The sequence below is a fragment of the Sylvia atricapilla genome, chromosome 5, assembly GCF_009819655.1.
Source record: "Sylvia atricapilla isolate bSylAtr1 chromosome 5, bSylAtr1.pri, whole genome shotgun sequence".
NCBI lineage: Eukaryota > Metazoa > Chordata > Aves > Passeriformes > Sylviidae > Sylvia > Sylvia atricapilla.
Window position 1 is genome coordinate 26,875,178 of NC_089144.1, and position 20,004 is coordinate 26,895,181.

At 34.4% G+C, this 20,004-nt stretch overlaps 1 protein-coding gene across 1 annotated transcript in view; it reads left to right on the forward strand.

Moving 5' to 3' along the window:
* IMMP2L (inner mitochondrial membrane peptidase subunit 2) overlaps nt 1-20,004 on the forward strand; it is a 405,886-nt gene that overhangs the window by 258,144 nt on the left and 127,738 nt on the right. The window contains exon 4 of the mRNA XM_066319018.1: nt 8,693-8,758. Within this exon, the coding sequence (XP_066175115.1) occupies nt 8,693-8,758 (66 nt within the window). The remainder of the gene's footprint in view (nt 1-8,692; nt 8,759-20,004) is intronic.

A 20,004-nucleotide genomic window follows, 5' to 3' on the forward strand; every position in this document is an offset into this window, starting at 1 on the left:
CCCAAAATGGAAGAAGGTATAGAAGTGCATATTACACCATGCACGATAATTTTCTGATCATTTTAATAGGTAATGTGTAGATTATTTAGGTTATTTCTATGTAATATCCCGTATGGCAACATAAGAATTATTTTTAAGCATTTGATTACATTTTGCAGTTTTGTGTGCCTTTGCCTCTGTTGTCTGTTGCAATGGAAGTAGGTAATATTTTATTTCCATTACAGAGTAGAATGTTTGGGCAGCTATGGTGAAGCTGAAATGTGGCTCCTACACTGCAGCATAACGGTTAATGAAACAGTGCATATATTACTGGTATTGACTTCAGCATAGAAACCCAGGTATTCTCATTCCTAGATCAGGCTAACTTCCTATTTGGTAGATAAATATTTCTGTGTATGCTTCCAAAGTCAAAGGTTAAGTTAGAGTTTCTCAACCCTTTTGAAAAAGGTGAAAATAAGGTGAAATGGCCGGTTAAAACAGCAAGTAATTAATTGAGTCTCTCTGTTAACAGGAAGAAGGTCAAGTGCACATAACTATTGTGATTACACAGCCTGCATTACAAGCAGCTGAGTAATTTAATCTGAACGTGGTCAGATTGGAAGGCTGAGAAACAATTAATTTTGATTTTACTTCAAATTATTAACTATACTTCCAAGTTACTGTAGTATTTTGATTTTTTCAGAGTCCTTTGCCTTGTTGTTTTGCAGTACCAATTAGTTTTATTGCTGTGAAGCATTTTATTTATAGTTTTCAATTGTCCTCCTTTTTTTCTTTGCCTTACTGTAGCCAACTAGATGTAATTTAAAAATGGTAATTTCTAATGGAGATGTATTTTATTTTTTCATTTTTTTTACTTTGTCCTTTATATAATTCTGAAAGCTTTTCAGATTTAATTGCCTGATCCAAATTTCTCAAATGTAATCTCAGCTACAGTCAAGAATTTTGTCATGTAGGAATCTTACATCTAGTTAATACTGGGAAGAATCCATAGTTATGTACTGATGATTAAATTATTTGTAATATCTTTCAAACACCTGTGAAAAGCACTGAAAATCTGATGCTGCTGATGTCTCATCATACAGTGAGGTTGCAATTCTGTATTATGCTGTAGATGTACCACGGAAAACTCAGTTGTTTTGAAATTATGCGGACCTTTATTATTCCTCCATCCTTAGCGCACGAGATCTCTGCTAAATAATGTCTGGTACCAGGAGATAACACTATGGATGTTTATTTACATGGAAGCTACTTTTTCACCTTAGAGAGTTACTTCCTGCTCTGCTTGAAAGCTCCAGACAAAATCAGAATGTAAAGAGAAAGAAAGGAATGGAAGCCCATTAGAAATAGAAAGAAGCAATAAGCATGCGAGAATCATAGAATCATTAAGAGTTCAACCCTTGACTGAACACCACTTTACTGACTAGGTCGTAGCAGAAAGTGCCACACCCACTTGTTTCTTGGAACACTTTGAAGTGCAGAGGTTGAGAGAATTGTTTACTTGCTCTAGCTATGGCTGTACAATAAAGTGTATGACTCCTTTTCTGAGGCTTCATGCAGGTGTTCTATTCAGACTGTTATTTTTGTTTAGAGGTTGCTCAGAATTCACCAAGAAATTTTAAGTAAACATTGCTCTAGGTTATACACAAATAGTTTGAAATGTAAGAAAAATAAAACACTACCTTTCCACCAGTGAATGCTTGGAATCTATAATTATTATAAACTACTACTTTCAGTAAAAACAAAATGGTTTTTTGGCAGTAAATGATTTTGCTTTTTAACAGAGGTTTGACTGAGAGGTGTTAAAGTAGTATGGATTTAGGAATTAAAGTATGTTCCTAAAAGCAGTTTTCCTCATATTTTTAATTATATCTTTGTACATGTTTTGCACGGGAGATGCTGAGCAAATCAAGCATCACCAGAACTTATGCCAACAGTTGGTGCAACTTCTGTCTTTAAGTACTTATTTTGTAAATTAAGAGTGAAAAATGGTGAATATTCAAAATGTTTCACTAAACTAGTATTTATTAAGACTGGGGCCTGCTTCCTCAAATTTAGCCCAAAGGAAATCCAGGAGCATTTAAGGAACTGTTTTTGATGCTCTCATTTTCTGCCATTTCTGCCATTCTCATAATTGCATATAAATTCTACATAATATTTCTGCTTGAAAAAAAATTGCTATTCTAATCTATTTCACTTCCTCTAAAGGTAAACCAGTTTTCAGCCAGAAAGGGGTTCAAACATTGATACTCCAGGCAAACATGGTCTCAAACAGTTTTTGTAGTGTGGAATATAATTTGGAAATTGCCTCTTTTGAAGAGGCTGAAAGACAAAGGGGGAAATGTAAATGACTTCATGACCTGCAATAAATTTCCAGCATTGAAACAAAGAGAAGGGCCTTAGAAATGTCTTGTCTGAGCAAAATAATCATGTTTTATTTCTCATTCTATTAGTAGAAGCTAAAATACACTTAAAGGTATTAATTCAGGAATAGGTTTTGTCAAGCAAACCTGTTAAGTTTTATCATTAAAATTACCAAACAGCTAGATAAATATAATTTTGATGCAGGCTATAATATATGTATTTGGTTTCCTCAAGCATTCTTTTTACTGCCACATTATATTTTGATCAAGAAATTTGCCTTTTATGGAGTTAATGGGAGGACATTAGACAGATTACAAAAAGGCTCTGTTCAGCTGTGAAGTTGTAGATATGGTTGGAGGCACATTTGTGAGCAGTAATATTTCCAGCAGATTGCTGTGACATCCATGGGTGGGTGCTGGTTTTGTCAATTTTCTTTGTAACCGCTGGCCAAGTGTGCAAGCAGTGCAGGGAAGGACAGGGTAGCATGATGTGAATCCCATGGTTGGTGTTCACAAACATGCTCTATAGAATGTGAAGTGCAAGTAGCGATCTAGACTTTATTGTTAAATTGTTTTAGCAAACAGTTTACTCAGAGAAGGGTTAATTGTCATTTTTGGTATCTTTTTATTACCAGCTCCTAGCATGAAAAGGATGAGCTTTTTGCCTGACTATACAAAAATAAATGGAATGTTAATAAACAGAAAAGAATTTTTTTGATTGAGCCAGCAAATAAAGCCATATTGCTCTACTTAATTATTATGAAGCACAGTAATAATCCAAGCTGAATAATGCTAGATTCCCATGTGTGCCAAGAAGAAAAAGAAAATATTGGAGGAGTTGGAAAAATAGTAACAAAAAGGGGTCCCAGAATTGGAAAACTGTATGCTGAGAACTTTTGAAAATTCTAGCTGATGAATCCAAGAGAAATTTAGGAACTGATGTACCCAAATCTTTCTTCATGAAGAAGAAATAAGATGTTCAGGGGTTTTCTGCCTTGGAGGAGAAGGCATGAAATTGAAATTGAACTAGGATGAATTCAATTTTGAATGCAGATGCAATTTCCTAATAGCAAGCGTAATTAAACTGTGGAGTAATTTCTCTGGATGTTAGTCTCATTGCAACTCACAATGTTGAGACATAATATCATAACGTTCTTTAAAAATGCTTTATAATAGAATTAGGTACTGCAAGAAAAACACAGAAAAAAATAATCCATAGGATACAACAGATAAATAAAGTGATCACTGTGGTTTCTTCTAGCATCAGAGCTTGCATCCATGACAAAATATTTTGTATTTTAAGGTATTAACATCCTGTTTTTCATATAGTTGAATAAGACTAAAGGATGTAGAAGTGAAAAAGAATTTGACTAATGACTATCTAATCTTGCCAACCACTTAAGGCAGGTTAGACTCTGAATTTGGGTCAGACTGCCCAGAGCTGTGTCCCATTGAGCTCTGAGTACATCTGTGGTTTTCAGCCTCTCAGGGCACTCTGCACTACTGGAGTTTTCCTTGATGCAACTCGTATTGTTTGCTCATCTCTTTTGATGTGTACCTTTGCAAAAATTCTAGCTCTCTAGTCAGCAATTAGATAGATGACAATAGCAATTGAACCCTTTGCCTTATTTCTGATCTGCACAAACCTAATTTCCTTAGCCACTGCTGTTCCATTGCTCTTCTGTTACTATTATTTCGGTGTCACTTTTTCCAGTTGTGAATACCTTTCTTGTACTGCTGGGTCCAAACTGAACACAGATGCTAAACCTGCTACTGGATACATTTAATGCAGTAATTCTGTACAAGAGAAATAGAAAACAAGAATAAGAATAAAAACAAAAGCAAGAACAACATGTGTGAACATTTTTTTCCCATCAGTGTTATATTGCATGTTATTTGCCACAATATAGAAATTGTGTCATAACCTATGGTGTAATTAGATATTACAGCTCTTATGAGATTTACTATAAATTTCTTCTGCATAAATAAACATGAAGTTTAGATGAAAGTTACAGACTGGGAAAAAAGTTAAACAAGCTGATTAAAAATACTTTGGTTTGGAAAATATATGCATATGTTAAGTAAATTTCTATTCTTGTACAATATTTAGAATTGTTTATGTTGCATCTGTTCTGTCATAGCTATGGTACTAGGAGGAATGAAAGAATGGATATTGCTACATATTTACTACTGTACAGAGTTTGAGCATCAGCTACTATGCTTGCAATAGGAAGCAAGGATGAGCAACAGAAAATAAGAATGAGGTAGCTCCACTTTTTCTGTTTCCACTTCCTCCAAGCATGTTTTTTAGGTAAAGCTACCAAAACCATACTGTGAGGTTCCCAAGTCTTTAGGTACATTAATGCCACTTATTCTGGACTCCATCTACATTTTAGTTACTTCTCTAGCTATTTATTGGATCCCCAAATGGATTGAGAAGGAGACAAACAGCATGTTTTTCCTCCTGCATCAATCCTGGAAACTCCCAGAAGCATGGACTCCAGCTGTGCTAGAAGTTTTGTTGAGAGAGGAATTAATTTTGGGAAATGGAGAGCTCACTGAGTGAATGGCTTTGGATCACAATGTTAGGCTGAGATCTCAAAAATTCTCTTATCCTATCTTACGGAGTTAAGTCCTTTTTAGTATCTGTCATTAGCAGTGTAAATAGAATCAGAAATTTTAATTTTGAAGAAGATGGCCTTCATTATTTTGGTCTGTTTATATTACAAAAACACAGTGCTAATTTATTAATTGCCTCTATGTAAATGATGATGAAATCACATAAAACTCAATCTGAAGTAAACTGAGAATAATGTGAAGACAAACTTCCAGGCTGCTGCCTAAACATCTTGCTTCTATCTCATAAAAAGTGAAGTAATTTTTGAACAGTAATATATGTACTTGTGCATATAGATAGATAGATAAAAATTGAAAACTGTAGGCACTTTTCTCTGCTACTTTTTAATAAATGACTGTTATTTGTCCTGTTCTAGAAGATGCTAAGTTGGTATAAAAATTCCAATAATTTTCAAGGAGTGAGCACAAAATCTTTTCAGGTTGTCTGTAGTAATGGATAGAAAACATTAAACACATGTAGGTCATCAAAGTATCTAATTGAAGCTATCCCTTTGATATTGTCTGCTTTTTCATCAAGTTCACAATATCAGGTCTCTTTCTAATGTAGGTACCAAAAAAATCTGATCTTTATTCATGGAAAAAAGTATTATTGTATGTTATAGTATTTATTTAGTTGGACTGGGCTTCACTTATTTTTCTGGGATCTTACAACGTTTTCCAAAAGCTTTCTCTCTTGAAAAGCCTGTAGGAACTCAAATTAGGCATGACTTGGTGTGGATGCTCTTGAGAAGAATGTACTTAGAAAATTCAAAGAATGAAAGAAGAATCAAATGACACATACAAAACCAAGAAATATTATGAAAATTTTTTGTTTGATCAAATGATAATTAGGTCATGGAGCAATTATGTAAAATTGGGCAGTATCCACTAGAGTAAATAAATAATCCAAGTGATTGAAAGGGAGAGGTTAGGAGTAATATTGACTGAAATACTCAGTTGCTAAATATGTAAAGAGAAAGCTTTCAGGGAATTGTCACCATTTCTATCTGACAACTGCTTGCTAAAAAGTGGATTTTTCTCCTGGCTAAATAATTTTTCCTGTTTTTCCTGGGAAATGGGCTTTGTAGTAGTGTAATCTCACACTGTTCTCTGCAGGACTGAACATAGAAGACAGAAATGGCCTGTATGTTTTTGTGATTTTAATAATCCATGAAATTCCAGTGCTGTGCTATACCCCATTCAGGAAGGCATTGATATCCATCACTTCAGAACCAGTCCTTCTTACCTCCTGGTTGCATATTGGCTCTTGAAAAAACCATTCTGCTCAGCTCTTGAAAATCCTTAGTTTAAAATTGCCAAATATTATTTGCCACTCCAAGACTGCTAATCTGTCTTTCACCAGTCCTTTGCCATTTTATTGGATTATAACCAGAATGTTAGTATGAAGTTTGTTTTAAAATAATTCTGGCTTCCAGTATTAAAAATATTACTCTTTCATAATAATATCTGTGAGGAATTCCTTGAAGTTTTTCTGATAAATTATGTGCATGGTTTATATATATATCATTGCTCTCTCTCTGTCTCTCTCGGTCTCAATAAATAAATAAAAAATAATAAAAAATCATTTTATATATATATATATATATCATTGCTAGTAAAAAAAGTAACTACTCTTAGAATAACTACTCATGCCTCTAATTTAGAGACATACTTTTTCAAGGTCAATAGAAATTTTTGCACTAGGAAAGAAAATTAAGAGATAGGTCAGTAATTGCATTACAATATATATATATTCTCAGAAAGTTGCTGAGAACCTTCCTTTGAAAGTTAGGTCCTAAACCAGAACAGAATTTTGAAAATGCAAACATAGAATTTGATTTAGTCCAATCTTTAAGAAATGCACATTTCATCACATACATTATGTATTATCATTTCCATTGCTTAAAATTTACATGAAAATATTACAGCCTGAGCTTAAATTGATTAAAAAGAAAGCAATTAGCAGTAAAGTAACTTAAAAATATTTTAAATTTATAACAGCTTATAATAAAGGAATGCTTTCTTTTCAAAGACTGTGCTTTGGTTGAGAATGAGATGTGGTCAGTGCTCAAATGAGTGCTCAACCAAGTGTTGCTTGCAAGGAGCAGCATCACAAAGTGCTGTGGATATCTCATATATTTAAATCACACAAGCATCTAAACCTTGATTAATTCCTCCCAAGATTGACATAGAAAATATTATGAAACTGGTTGTTCCTACCTTAAGAAGGAACATGAAATGCAAGGCTGAACTGTAATACACAACTATTCAGGTAAAATTAATGCTAAATAAAATATTACTGTAAATTAAATAATAATTTGAAAATTTGAGTGATGACTAGGGAATAAAAATATGGTCTTTATTCATGTTCAGTGTTCCTCATTGTTGAAAATAAGGTTTCCAGGCTTGGTAAACTGTAAAGGGAAGCTATTTGATATTTTGAAATTCAAAATTAAGCTTCTTGAATTTTCTTTCATTACTTTAAAAGAGAAATTTATTTCAAGTATATTGACATGCATACACAAGAAAAATATTAAAACCTCAAACTGATTTTAAAATATTTGGAATTTTTTTTGCATAATATTAAAGAAACCCTACCCAAGTCTGAACCCATTTTTCTTTTTAACTATTGGAACTGGAAGAGAACCTCAAATGCCTTTAGTCATGCAGCAGTGTGGGCAAGCTTTTCATCCAGACTTAGCTCAGCTTTGCTTTTTAAAGAAGTGTAATCTTCGTGTGCTACCACTTGACCAGAGATGAGCTCAAAGATGGTTTTAGCCATGAAAACTGCAATGTACACCTCTGTCAGTGGTGTGTCTAGCAGACTGTACTCGAAGCCTTAATAGGGAGAACCCAAGCATCAACAGAAAATAAAAAGAGTTTGTTCCTTCCCTGACTTTTCTACATACAAGTGGCAAATAAAAAGAATTGTTTTTTAATAACATGAAAGTATTCTTCTAAGTTTGCATAGTTAGATAATTATAAGTGAAGAGTAAAAGAAAAGAGGTAAAGTACAAAGAAAAAGAAAATTTGTGGAGAATATATCTACATTAACCTGTAAAAACAGCAGTAGAATAACACTTTTAATTGTCTGTCTAATAATATGCATCGAGGAAGTTGGAATATTCAGGCTGAACATGCATGTTCATCTTTGCTTTCTCATATTATGTAATGTATGATCAGAATCTATTCAATGAAAAATGCTATGGGAAAATAACTTTAAGTGAAAACAATGCATTCAGAAGCTGCAACTTTCAGAAAATTTTGCAACTTTTATTTTTAAACTTCCACAATTCCCTAGGCAAGGCTTACCTAATATAGTGATATATTAATATTACATAGGAAGATTTTTTTTCTCCCAAACTGATTGAGTGGCATAAATGTTTAACATATTTTTCCCTACAAATGATGGGGAATTCAAGTTTTAATACATTGATCTATTTGCACAGGTACCCTCCTCCTTTACTTTTAATGTTGTGGAATGGATTTTTTCCTGATAAGTTGATTATTGTTCTGTTTTTAAGCAGGTCATCAACTGCTTTTCAATGATGGTTTGCAATGACAAGCATTGCAGTAGCTTCACTGAGGAACATAGTGACTGATGCCAGCTCAAGGAGAACATGAGATCTTCTTATGACTTTCATAGTGTGTATTTCTTTCATTTTCTTAAAACAATGGGAATGTTACTGACTGTGTAACCTTATCCCCTGTCTCAGGTCTCCTAGAAATCCTGAACAGAAGATCATTAAACGAGTGATTGCTCTTGAAGGAGACATTATCAAGTAAGTATTTTAAACCTTAGTCAGAGTCTTTATAGGACTAGTGCAGTTTTTTAGTATATTTTAAATCAGTATCCTAGACAACGCGTACTTTCTAGCATTTTCTGTCTATTATTAACAAGGATGTCAGCATTGTACCTGTCTCTTTTTTAATGAGAGGAGAAATGCTACAGAAACTACTCACTCTCTCGTGAAATGTACATGGGTACAAATAATGCTTGTTTCTGAGAATGTCTCTGCCACAAATCAAGGCAGGTAACTGTACAGCAGTTTTCAATGAGGTTATAGGGCTGTGATTTTTCATTTAGAAACTCCAGCTGCTGTTTTTCACTGGTGTGGACAAGAAAAAGTATGTTGGTTTTTAGGTTTTTTTTATTTGTTTGTTTGTTTCAGGATCTCATGTTTGCTATTTTATTTTATTTTATTTTATTTTATTTTATTTTATTTATTTTATTTCTGAGACAAAGGACTCATAGATTACTGTCTTCACTGAAATGTGTAGACATCTGTAGGGAATATGGTGCAACTGATTTTGAGTAAATTATTCTATCAGAAAAGAAACACCATTGTAGCAAGAGTAGACTCTAGAGTACTTCAAGACTTGCTTTACTCTGACAGGTGGAGCTTCCTACTGGGGCTGGGTGGAAATAAGTTACCACTAGATGTAAACGAAAAGTTTTTATGGGAACAGTATTATTTTGAAGAAAATACTTACTTGAAAAGGTTTCTTTTTCCCAGGTACAGAATCAAATAGGCATAGAGGTGGGAGGGTGAATCCCTGGCTCCCCATGTAAGATTTGAATGACCTTGGGAGATCTCAGATAATATGGCAGACTGTGACTCAATTCATTTAGATAATGATTCTTGCTCTGGTGTAGGGACTGCATAAAAAGTACTTGACAGCTGCAATTCAAATCAAGGATTTGAATTTGATCTCAGTGGGCCCTAGTTAATAGCATGGACACTGTGGAATATGTCTATGTATTTTTTTTCTCTTGCAGTCAGTACAATTTCTGTTTTATTGAAAATCCTAAATTATCTCAATTTGAGAAACCAAAATAAATTGATGCCTCTCTGTTGAAGCAAAATATCTAAAATAACAGGCACAAAGAAGATAATTTGATGTCCAAAAACTACAGGCATCTACAGCTAAAACTAGCTATCTCTTTCAAGAGCTAAAGACAGAGGAGTAGTGTGTGTAGTCTTTTATTGACTTGTGCCCTTAAGAAGGTACTTATTGCTTGCTTCTATTGATATTAGTGCTGTAATTCCTTTAAGTGATGAGAATGTTTTTCATGTTTCAATATTCCTCAGTCATTTCTGTGGCAACAGCAGAAATAGATTACACTATAAGGTAACTTAAAGGGTTGCTTTAGATTGTTCCATATTATTAACGTACTTGCCTTAATTTTTGAAACTAAATATAGATTTTGATTAAAGAAGACATTTAATAACATAAATTCTAGCTTTAGGAAATTAACTATGCTGTACATTCAAACTCCTTAAGACTTGAACTTTTTATTAACATTTGTGGATGTTCCTGGCCAAATGGACAAAGGTGTGTGGCACAAGTGTGTTCAGAGTACTGATGAGTTTGTAGGTGAGTGAATCACACATAGACATAGAAGATTGTACAATGATCTTCATTTGTCTGTGGTAAGCATGGTTAGATTACTTTATTGATAGAAATGCTGATAGAAATCTCAGTAATTCAGAAGTGCTTTTATTTATTTTTTTTTTTTAAATTTGAAGATGTGACAGTTGTCCCAGAGGTTTTTGCTCTATGTCTTGGTTTTGGCTGGGATAAAGTTAATTTGCTTTCTGCAGATGTAGCTGGTACAGTGCTGTGGTTTTTTGCTTTAGAATGGGAATGATGTTGATAACAAAGTCATGCTTCAGTTTTTGCTGAATAGTGCTTACCCTAAGTCAAGGATTTTCCAGTTTCTCATGCTTTGCCAGTGAGAAGGTGCACAACAATCCAGGAAGGTGCATGGCTAGGACAGCTGACCCAAACTGGCCAAAGAGATAGTCCATACCACAGAATGTCATACTCACTGTGTAAACTGCAAGTAGCTGGCTGGGGGGCACTGATCACTGCTTAGTGATGGGTGCTGAACAATTTTATTGTGCATCACTTGCTGTTCTTGAGTTTTATTTCTCTCTTTCTCCTTTCAATAATAATAACAACAGCAATAAAAATATAATAGTAGTGAATATTATTGTATTAATTTCTGTTGTTATTAGTGTATATTTTATTTCCTTTCCATTATTAAAGTGTTCTTTCTCCATTCATGAAGTTTACCTTTTCTTTCCAATTCTCCTCCCTGCCCCTAACAGGGAGGGTTGGAGTGAATAAGTGGCTGTGTGGCATTTTTGTTTCCAGCTACAATTAAATTAGACAAGCAGTATTGCCATGGATTGAGATAAGAAGAGTGATATGCAGTATGATCTGTGATTGTGTAGTTGTCCTTTCATAGCTGAATTATCTTCATTTGATCCATTTGGAGCATGATTAAGGATAACACTAGAAAGCTGTGTTTTCTCATGTTGTCATTTAAGGTAAGTTAGTTAGCATTTTACTGTTTTTTAAATACTGAAAGTAATGAAAGATCAAATAGGCAGAGCCATTAGTGCCATAGAAAGTGTCCTTTATATTTTGACTTGAGTTCAGGGGTTCACTCCATGTCAGAAAAATCCCATTTTTCAAATCTTAAATTCTAGAAGTATTTATTGAAATGAAAATTGTGATATTTTAAAAGTAACAATGACTGACTTAGAGTTTTTGAAAAGGTGTGTAGGTGAAAAATCTATAGTAGGTCCATTTTCACCTTTCATTTTCTATTTTCCAGGTAGTTAGACATTATACTACATAATACTTTACCTTTTGAAATATGATTAGAGGCATTGAAAAATGTTAGAACCTCACTGACATAAAAATGCTCTCATTACAGTTTTCTATTCTTGTTACCAGTCTAGTTGCTAGTACAGGTGATGTGGGCTTGGTAGTATCATGTAAATCACCACAAGCATATAGTGCGTGCCACAAACCTGTAACAAATAATTTAATTTAGATGAGCTGATACAACTTCTTCTTTAAAAAAAAAATTCAAAGAACAAACAAAAAAAAATCCTCAGTTAGTCCTTGGAAATGAATCTATAGGGCAGCTTTTAGACAGACAACATTGCAAAGTGTAGCTCCCATAGATCAGGATTTGTTTTGTTTTCCATGGATTCACAGGAGAATTAACTTTAAGTAGAAAATCGGTTCCTGAAGACTGTTTAAATGATAAGTCTTCCAAAGGAGGCCTTATTTTAAAAGTCAATATAATCTAATTTGTTAAAAATTAATGTTGGTATTATAAAACACTTGGAATTACTTGAAATTAAACTTATTAAAACTCATTTATCTTAAACGCATTACTGGTAATTCAAAAAATCTATAGTAATCTTTCACAGATGAGTTATGGTATGTTTTTAGTAACAAAAATAAATTACTGTCTATGCGAAGGAAACCAAAATTGGTATTAAGCTAGGAAAATTTGAAATTAAATCTATTCAGTACCTTGCTGAACTGATTTGTTTTCCTCCTGTCTGTCACAGTTCCACAGGTCTGCAGGAGCTTTGTGTGCCAGTTACCATTTTTTTCATCTATTTTTTTTTGCTTCTTAGTACCATACCTGAGTTAAGAATGATTAGTGAGCCTCTAGGAAGAGCAATTTAAAAAAAAAAAGGTTGTGTCCATGATAAGCCTATTGTTAGGCTCTGCAGGAGTTAGTGTTCTGAATTGAATATTTCAGGAAAATAATGAGTGTGTGATTACATGTTGCTTATTGCAAAATTGCTCTGAACTTGTGAAAAAGGAAATACTTATTGTTTCTCAAACATAACAATGCAGACATAAATCATTACATAATTAAGCTGTAGGTCTAAACCAACTTTTCAACAATACCTCTTCAACTTTTATTACAAGGTTTATCATTAAGTTGTAGAAATTTTTGCCACAGAAATTAAGGAAAGAAAAGAGGTATAATGAGATTTGAAAAAGGGTAGAGAAATAATAGAAATAAAGCTCATCCATCAGTAGCGATTAAATGCAGGAATCACTCTTATTAACTTTGTGAACTCCTGCTGTCAAGTTCATGCAGGCTGTTATATTTCTTCCAGTTGAAGATCTCATACTTCCTTAAATTAGAAGAAAAATCTGGTCATTCTGTTCGCTTATTGGAGAACCCTTTCAGCTTCAAACTGTCATTAGTCCATGTGCGTGTTTGGTTGCTTTTTTTATTCTCAGTGAGTTGATGTTGGTGGCATCCGGAATCCCTTTAGTGTGAAAAAGACAATCATGAAGGGGTTTTTATTGCTTTGGGTTTCTCTTTGTTTTACTGAATCAACTTAATTTTGTCAGATATTATGGCTGCCATTTTTTTTTCACTGAGGTCCAGGCATGATTTTCCAACAAAACAGCTGTCTTCACACAGACACCATACTGGTGGATATAACAGCTTGTGTTAGATAATACCAAAAAATCTCTGCCTGGCTCTAGAAAGCAGAGCAGCCTTCAGAAAAACTTAAGGCTTTGCCAGTGCTGGAGCTCAAGAATGTCTCTGTTCATAACATCTTCAAGGCAATCACCTGGCAGGAATTACATACAAACCTTTGCCATTTAATCATACTGAAGCAATTTTATGTTCACTAGTGCTGTTCCCTCTTTCCTCACTGCCTGCAGCACATAGGGCCCTGGTAACTATTCTGAGGTACTGCTTATGTGGTAAGGTACTGCTTGCAATGGCTGATAGTTAGAATAGGAAAATGGATTATCAGTAAAGCACATTAAAAGCTAGGAATCACAGTAGATGATGACACACAGGGTATGTTTATGACTGTGTTCTATTCTCTTCTTCATCAAAGTCCTCTGCGTCTGTCTTTGGGTTGTAAATATGAATCTGTGAGTGGTCAGATCCACACTGACAGGAGTGGTAGATCTCCAGAAATGAGAACAGGTTGTACTCTACAGAGACACAACACCGTCCTCATAGATTACAAATTTTCCAATATGTTTTATTTTGACTGTCTTCTTCATATTGTTCTTAGTTCTTTATATATCTAAAAGACATAGTACCAGTCCAATTACCTTAGATGAGGACTCTTCATCCTCTAAAATATACTTATTTTGTGTCCATGTGCACAGAATATATATCTCACCAGTATCTCTGCAGTTTATTTGGCAGTACTTACTGTAAGGTACTGATGGGATTTTTTTTAGCTGATGAAAGTTTTCTTTTAGGTTCAACTGTACTGCACAGTTATGACTCTTTATCATTGACTGAATTCTAGCAACTCTCCTAAATAGAGTTTGCATTAATTTTTCTTCCATTTCCATATGCAAAGTCCTTGCATGACTGGGCTCCATTTCTGTAAATGCAAATGATGGGAATGTCTATTGGTGCAGCATCTTTAACCCAGAAAAAACAAATTGAGAAATGCATGATGAAGATTTTCTGTATCCATAATGAATTTCTAAGGTTCTGTTGACCTTTAGACCCAGTAGTGAAGATACAAAAAGCTGGATTTCTGAAATTTGACATTGTGACCAGGGCTGTGATACACACAAATATTTTAGGAAAAAAAAGTGTGTCATACACCACACTTAGATTTCAGTGTGCATTTTGGGGCAGAAAGACAAAAGTAATACATAACATGTACAACACAGGGCTCCATGCCCTCAAACTCAACATGGGCTGCAGCAGTTGCCCTGCCAGGAGATGTTGGCCCAATGGGACTTGTTCAGCCTGGAGAAGACTTTGAGGTGACCTAAGAGAAAACCCCCAGTACCCATAGGGAGGTTGGCAAGAAGATGGAGCTGGGCCTATTGGTGCTCTGGCCATAGAAGTTCAGGCTGGATTAAAAAAACCTTTCTCTTTGAGGATGGTCAAGCAAGGGGGCTATTGCCAGAGGACCTATGGCCTCCATCCTTGGAGCTCTGCAAGGCCTGACTGAATAAAGCCCTCAATAATGGACTTTGTAGCTCACTGTGATTTTGGCAGGGGTTTGGGTAGATGACCTCCTGATGAACCTTGCAACCTGAACTATCCTATGATTCTGTGATAGCAAATACTAATTTTGAAATGTGTTACATTTAGATGAATGTTTTCTCTGTTAGAAGCTTAAACAAATGCAGCGTAGTCATTTCATTAAAACAGCATGTCTTTCATAGATATTTTTCTTTTAAGAAACACATTTGATTTCTGTTTCACTGAAAGTTGATTTGCTGCCAAGACATCAGATGGTTAGAAAAGACATGCATACAAGTAAAATCATCCAAATGAAAATCTCAATAGGTTATCTTTGTGAAGATTTTTAAAAAGTGAGCAGCAAGAGACTAAAATGCATTAACACTTTAAAAATCAATAGTTAATAAAATGCATTAATGTATTTCAATTTTCAAAAATTACTTTTTTTTACAACATATGGATACAAATGTTACTGGTAACCTGAAATTTGGCCCTGAAATCCATATTTAAACATCTGAATAAAGACTGTGTCTAGTAAAATTGCTGTTTTTTCAGCACAGTTTAGAACTGCATCTTCTCAGTGTTTAGATGTCTGGTTAAGTAGTTTGTGGATATAAGCTTAGCTTCATTTCAACTCTGGTGCTCATCTACGTGTATTGCATTAAAAGCTCACTGTGACAAGAACAAAGATGAGGGTAGGAGGAAGGAAAGAGTATTAAACCCATTTTATAGATGAGAAAGTCAGGATGAAAGATGTTGTTGTAGGCTTATGCTTATATAAGAAGCTTGTGGAACAGATATTAACTGAGCTCCCTGGGCTCCTCATCTCAGAAAATGAACAATAAGTTCATGTATTTGTCAGCACAGATTTTTCTAGGTGTACTGGAAGGCAAACAGGTTCAAAACCTGGAAATTCATACACTTTCCTGCTGTAAATTGAAACTACAATTTTTATTAGCTGAAGCAGTATTAGGACCAGACATATTCCTATGTTTGCAATTTGAGGAAAAACATGCTGAAACAAAATACTCTGCTCTGAATAATGTAAATGAATCTTACAGGTTGTTTCATTTTAAAGCAGTGCAAAAGTCCTCTTTCTGTCTTACCTGAATATATTGTGTGTACTGAACTCAGCCAATGACACTGTGAATGAGTTGTATCTACATAACATAATGAGTAGAAAACCATCTTATAAGATAGTTTCAGCATGAGGTTGTTTTATTGTCAGCATCATTATTCTGGCTTTAGAGTCCCAAATGATGAATTTTTTGGGGTGTGTGTGTGGGGTTCCATCTGAATTTCTTTGTCTCCTTTGAAGAAAGATTTAAGCAGACTTTCCCTTCATTTCAAATTAAGTATTGGTCAGGTAACTGCAAATGACTGAGGTGATTATTTTTAAAAGGTACTGCTTTTCTTGATCCCCTTCCACTTCTACACACATACACACACACACACACACACACACACACACACACACACACACATGCGCCACTCTTCTCTCCTGTCTTCCATACCCCAGAACTGAAGATATTACTCGCTCATGTGATTGATTTAAGCTGATTGTATGCATGATACTGCTCCAGTCTAATGATAAAATAATTTCCATCTCCACACATGTGCAAGAAAACAACAGCAGCTGCATCACTTTTGATGCTGTATACAAAAAAAAAGGCAAAGCTTGTCTCCAGTGTTCTTCCTAAATGCTCATATTTCCAATGCTTTCACCTGGGCTTCCTTTTGGAACTGCTGAAAGCAGTTTAAGTGAACGCCATGTACTTGTCATTGCAATGAGCTGACAGGGACCACATGTCTGCTTACCAACTCCAGCTGAAGCACAGTAACTTCTCAAAATGCACCGATGCTGCCGTTTGGGACCATCTGAACAGACTCTCATAGGATCAGAGCCTCAGCTGGTATGAAGACTCTCAGCTCTGTTAATGTTAAGAGAAATAGGCCAATTCAGACCAAATGAAAATCTGGTTAAAACATTTTTTTAAGGATAAGAGCATATGTAAAGAAAACATTTTTTTGAGATTAGACTATATGTAAAGAATACAAAAAAATATCTCTTCAAAGTTGATTTTATGCATTTCATGTTTTTCTATTGAGTAATGAATACACAGTTCTACACAGAATGAACTGATGATGCTTTGACTGTGTAATTTTTTTTTTAGCTTAGAAAAACAGTGTGAACTTTCCCATTTGTTTGCTTCATTTCTTCGTGTGATTTATAGCCTGATACTTTATTAGTGCTCCTGCCTATTTTACTGCATTGTTTTATCAGCCATATGAAATAATTTGCCATGCTTTAATTTGAAAATTTTGACATAGAGCTTTTTATTATGGAAAATTTACAAATATATGCTGGCAGAAATATTAATTGTAAATTGTTAATTTAAAAAGATTGCCTTTATAGTTTTGTACTGCAAACCAATCCAATGTCCTGAATAGTTCACAACAGCAGAAATAATAAGGTTTTGAAATTGATCACCTCAGTGGTTATGAGATTCAAATGAGAACAGGAGGGAAAATGACTATTATCTTTTTAAATTATTGTAGAACTGACTATTGTTGACATTCTGCTTCTGTGGAGTAAATTGTGTGATGAAATAGTAGTGTATTTTGGGTATAATGGGTGACAAGTCATTAAATAGAGTCTCCAGCATCTGTGCACAGGGAGACAAGAAATATTTTTTTGCTTTACTGTAATCTGTAGACAGTGATTGCACAAATAATTTCTGTTCGCTGACCATTATGCCACAAAGTTTTTAATATGCAGCCAAAAAAAGGTTATGATCAGGTGTATGTCACAAATTTCTAGAACTTCAGATAGATCTCAGCTAGCATGTCTAGTGACTGTGTTTTAATTTTGTATGTATAGCAAAATTAAACTAACATTTAATAATTTATAATAGCATCAATGGGAGGAAGTGATGAATGCTGCAAATGACTGTGATAGGATTTGCTGTAGTTGAAAACCAAAGTAGTCACCTGCTAATAGGAGTCTAATAAGCGATGGACCTATACAAGAGATAAAATAGAATAATGGATGAGGAAATCACTGAACAGGCAAGAAATAGGTATATGCCAAAAAAGAAAGGTGAGTTTTAATGGATTTAGGAGAACTGACTTGTTGATTGGCTAAATTAATCACAATCTAACTGCTTGTGCAAAACTCCCAAAATTGCCTAGGTGCAGCATAATGGAAATAGAGGGCACATATAATGAAAAGAACAAGTATTGTATGTATACTCAGGAGTATTATGGAGCATGTCTTGTCATATTTCTGATATATGTAGATATGATCATATTTACGACAAGGATTTAGGCTTATAGTAATAAAAGTTATTGTACTGTTTCTAAACTTATGCAGTAGTTAAAACTTTAATTAAACAGGTTTTCAAGAATGGGGAATAGAGACTTAGTTCATAAACCAGACAGATATGCTTTGTAAATGAAGAAGAGAGCTAATTAAGCCAAGCATAGCAGCATAATATTAATTTTTAAAAACACTTCAAGTATATTTGTAGTAAATCTTGCCACAGCTACTGCATATTTCCTAATGAATTATTCTACAGTTTAGCTTCATTTTCTATGCTGCCAATACTCCATGGCCAGGTAAAAAAATGTATCCTTAGGCATTATGCTAATGTTTATTTCAGGACAATTAACTCTTTGAGCTGAATTTATGGAAACATCAAAAGTGGTATAAGGAATCTTTAAGCACCAGAATGTTTTTCCTCTCTGTAAGTTTTATTCAACTGATGTTAATTCTAGTTACTTTGCTGAGGAGACAAAGGTGAATATGGAGTTCTTGCTGGTCTCTATCAAGAGCTCTGTCACATGGGATGGAAGAGGCCTCAATTTGTTACATGTATGGCAGGCAATTAAAGGAGCTAGTGGACTGCTACGTTTCCTTCCATATGGAAAAAAGTATTCAACTCTGTGGTTTTTCGTTGTCAAAATAGTTAAGTCAAAAGCACTTGCTGATGTTTGGCGATAGTGTTTGTTTGTATTTTTAAACAAATAGTTTAGACAAATAGAAACACATTGAACATTTTGACTTATTTGAGAGATGTAATAAATCTGTTATGATGTTAATTCTTTGGTTGAGTTACTGTATTTCTCTAAAGGAAGATTTAGTTTCCAGGTGGATTGCAGAGAGGTCATAAATTGTCTCTTCTTCTGCTGGGAAATATTGATGTTGGAACATGTGCAGTTAGATCAGCTTTAGATATGTTCTTTTGAGATCACTACTATGCAGAATATGAAAATTTGGGTTAGTTTTTTGAAGCAGTGACAAATGCCTGAGGATTTTTTAACCAAATTGTTTGGCTCTGTCAATTCTAAATATTCCTTTTTTTTTTTTTCTTTTTTTTTTTTTTTTCCTAGAGAATATTAGAGATATAGTTAGTATTGAATTTTTCATAATTACTTTCTTCTTTCTAGGCCATACAGACTACCTGTTTCACCATTTTAATTAGTAGCATCCTTATCCCTTTTACCCCTATTCATGCTTTATAATACCCAAACATGGGCAAAAAATAACAGAAATACCAGGAATGCTACGTATATGTCTACTGAGTTTGGTAGAAAGCTTCTTGAAATCTGGAGTATTCTCTGTGTTTTTGAGTATTCTCTGTCTGCTGAGCTGACAGGCTTTCCTGGGAGCTCCCAAGTGATGGTATGTACAGTCTTAATGAAGAAAACCGAAACTTTTATTGAAAATTAAATTTTAAAATATTTTTATAAAGAGCATGTGACAGAAAGAAAAGAGGAAAGCTATACCCACAGCCGACTAGAAAGGAAGAAATTGGCATATCACCAGGCAAGATCCTCTTTCTCATAATTTTTTCCAGCACCACAGATATTCCCTTGAATACTTTCCACCATGATTATTTGGCTTAAGCAGGATCAGCTTGGTGTCCCAACTGGCTTCTTTTACATACTAGTGCTGAAGTTTCTGACTGCAGCAACTGGTCAGGTGCAAATGTTGCACTCATTTCACTGTTTGTGAAGTTCTGTGCATGTATATTTGTCGCAATAGGACACGAAATAAAGATGCTTGACTCCAGTCAGAAGGCAGTAGAAATCTGAAGGCTTTATTTACGATTCATGCAGCGCTTTTATAACATGCTGTGCTAAGAAGACACGTTACTGGTCCATAGGGCTGAGTCCTCTCCCATTGGTTAAGTAACAGAAATAGCAAACAACACCTGTTGTTATGGGAAAGGAGTA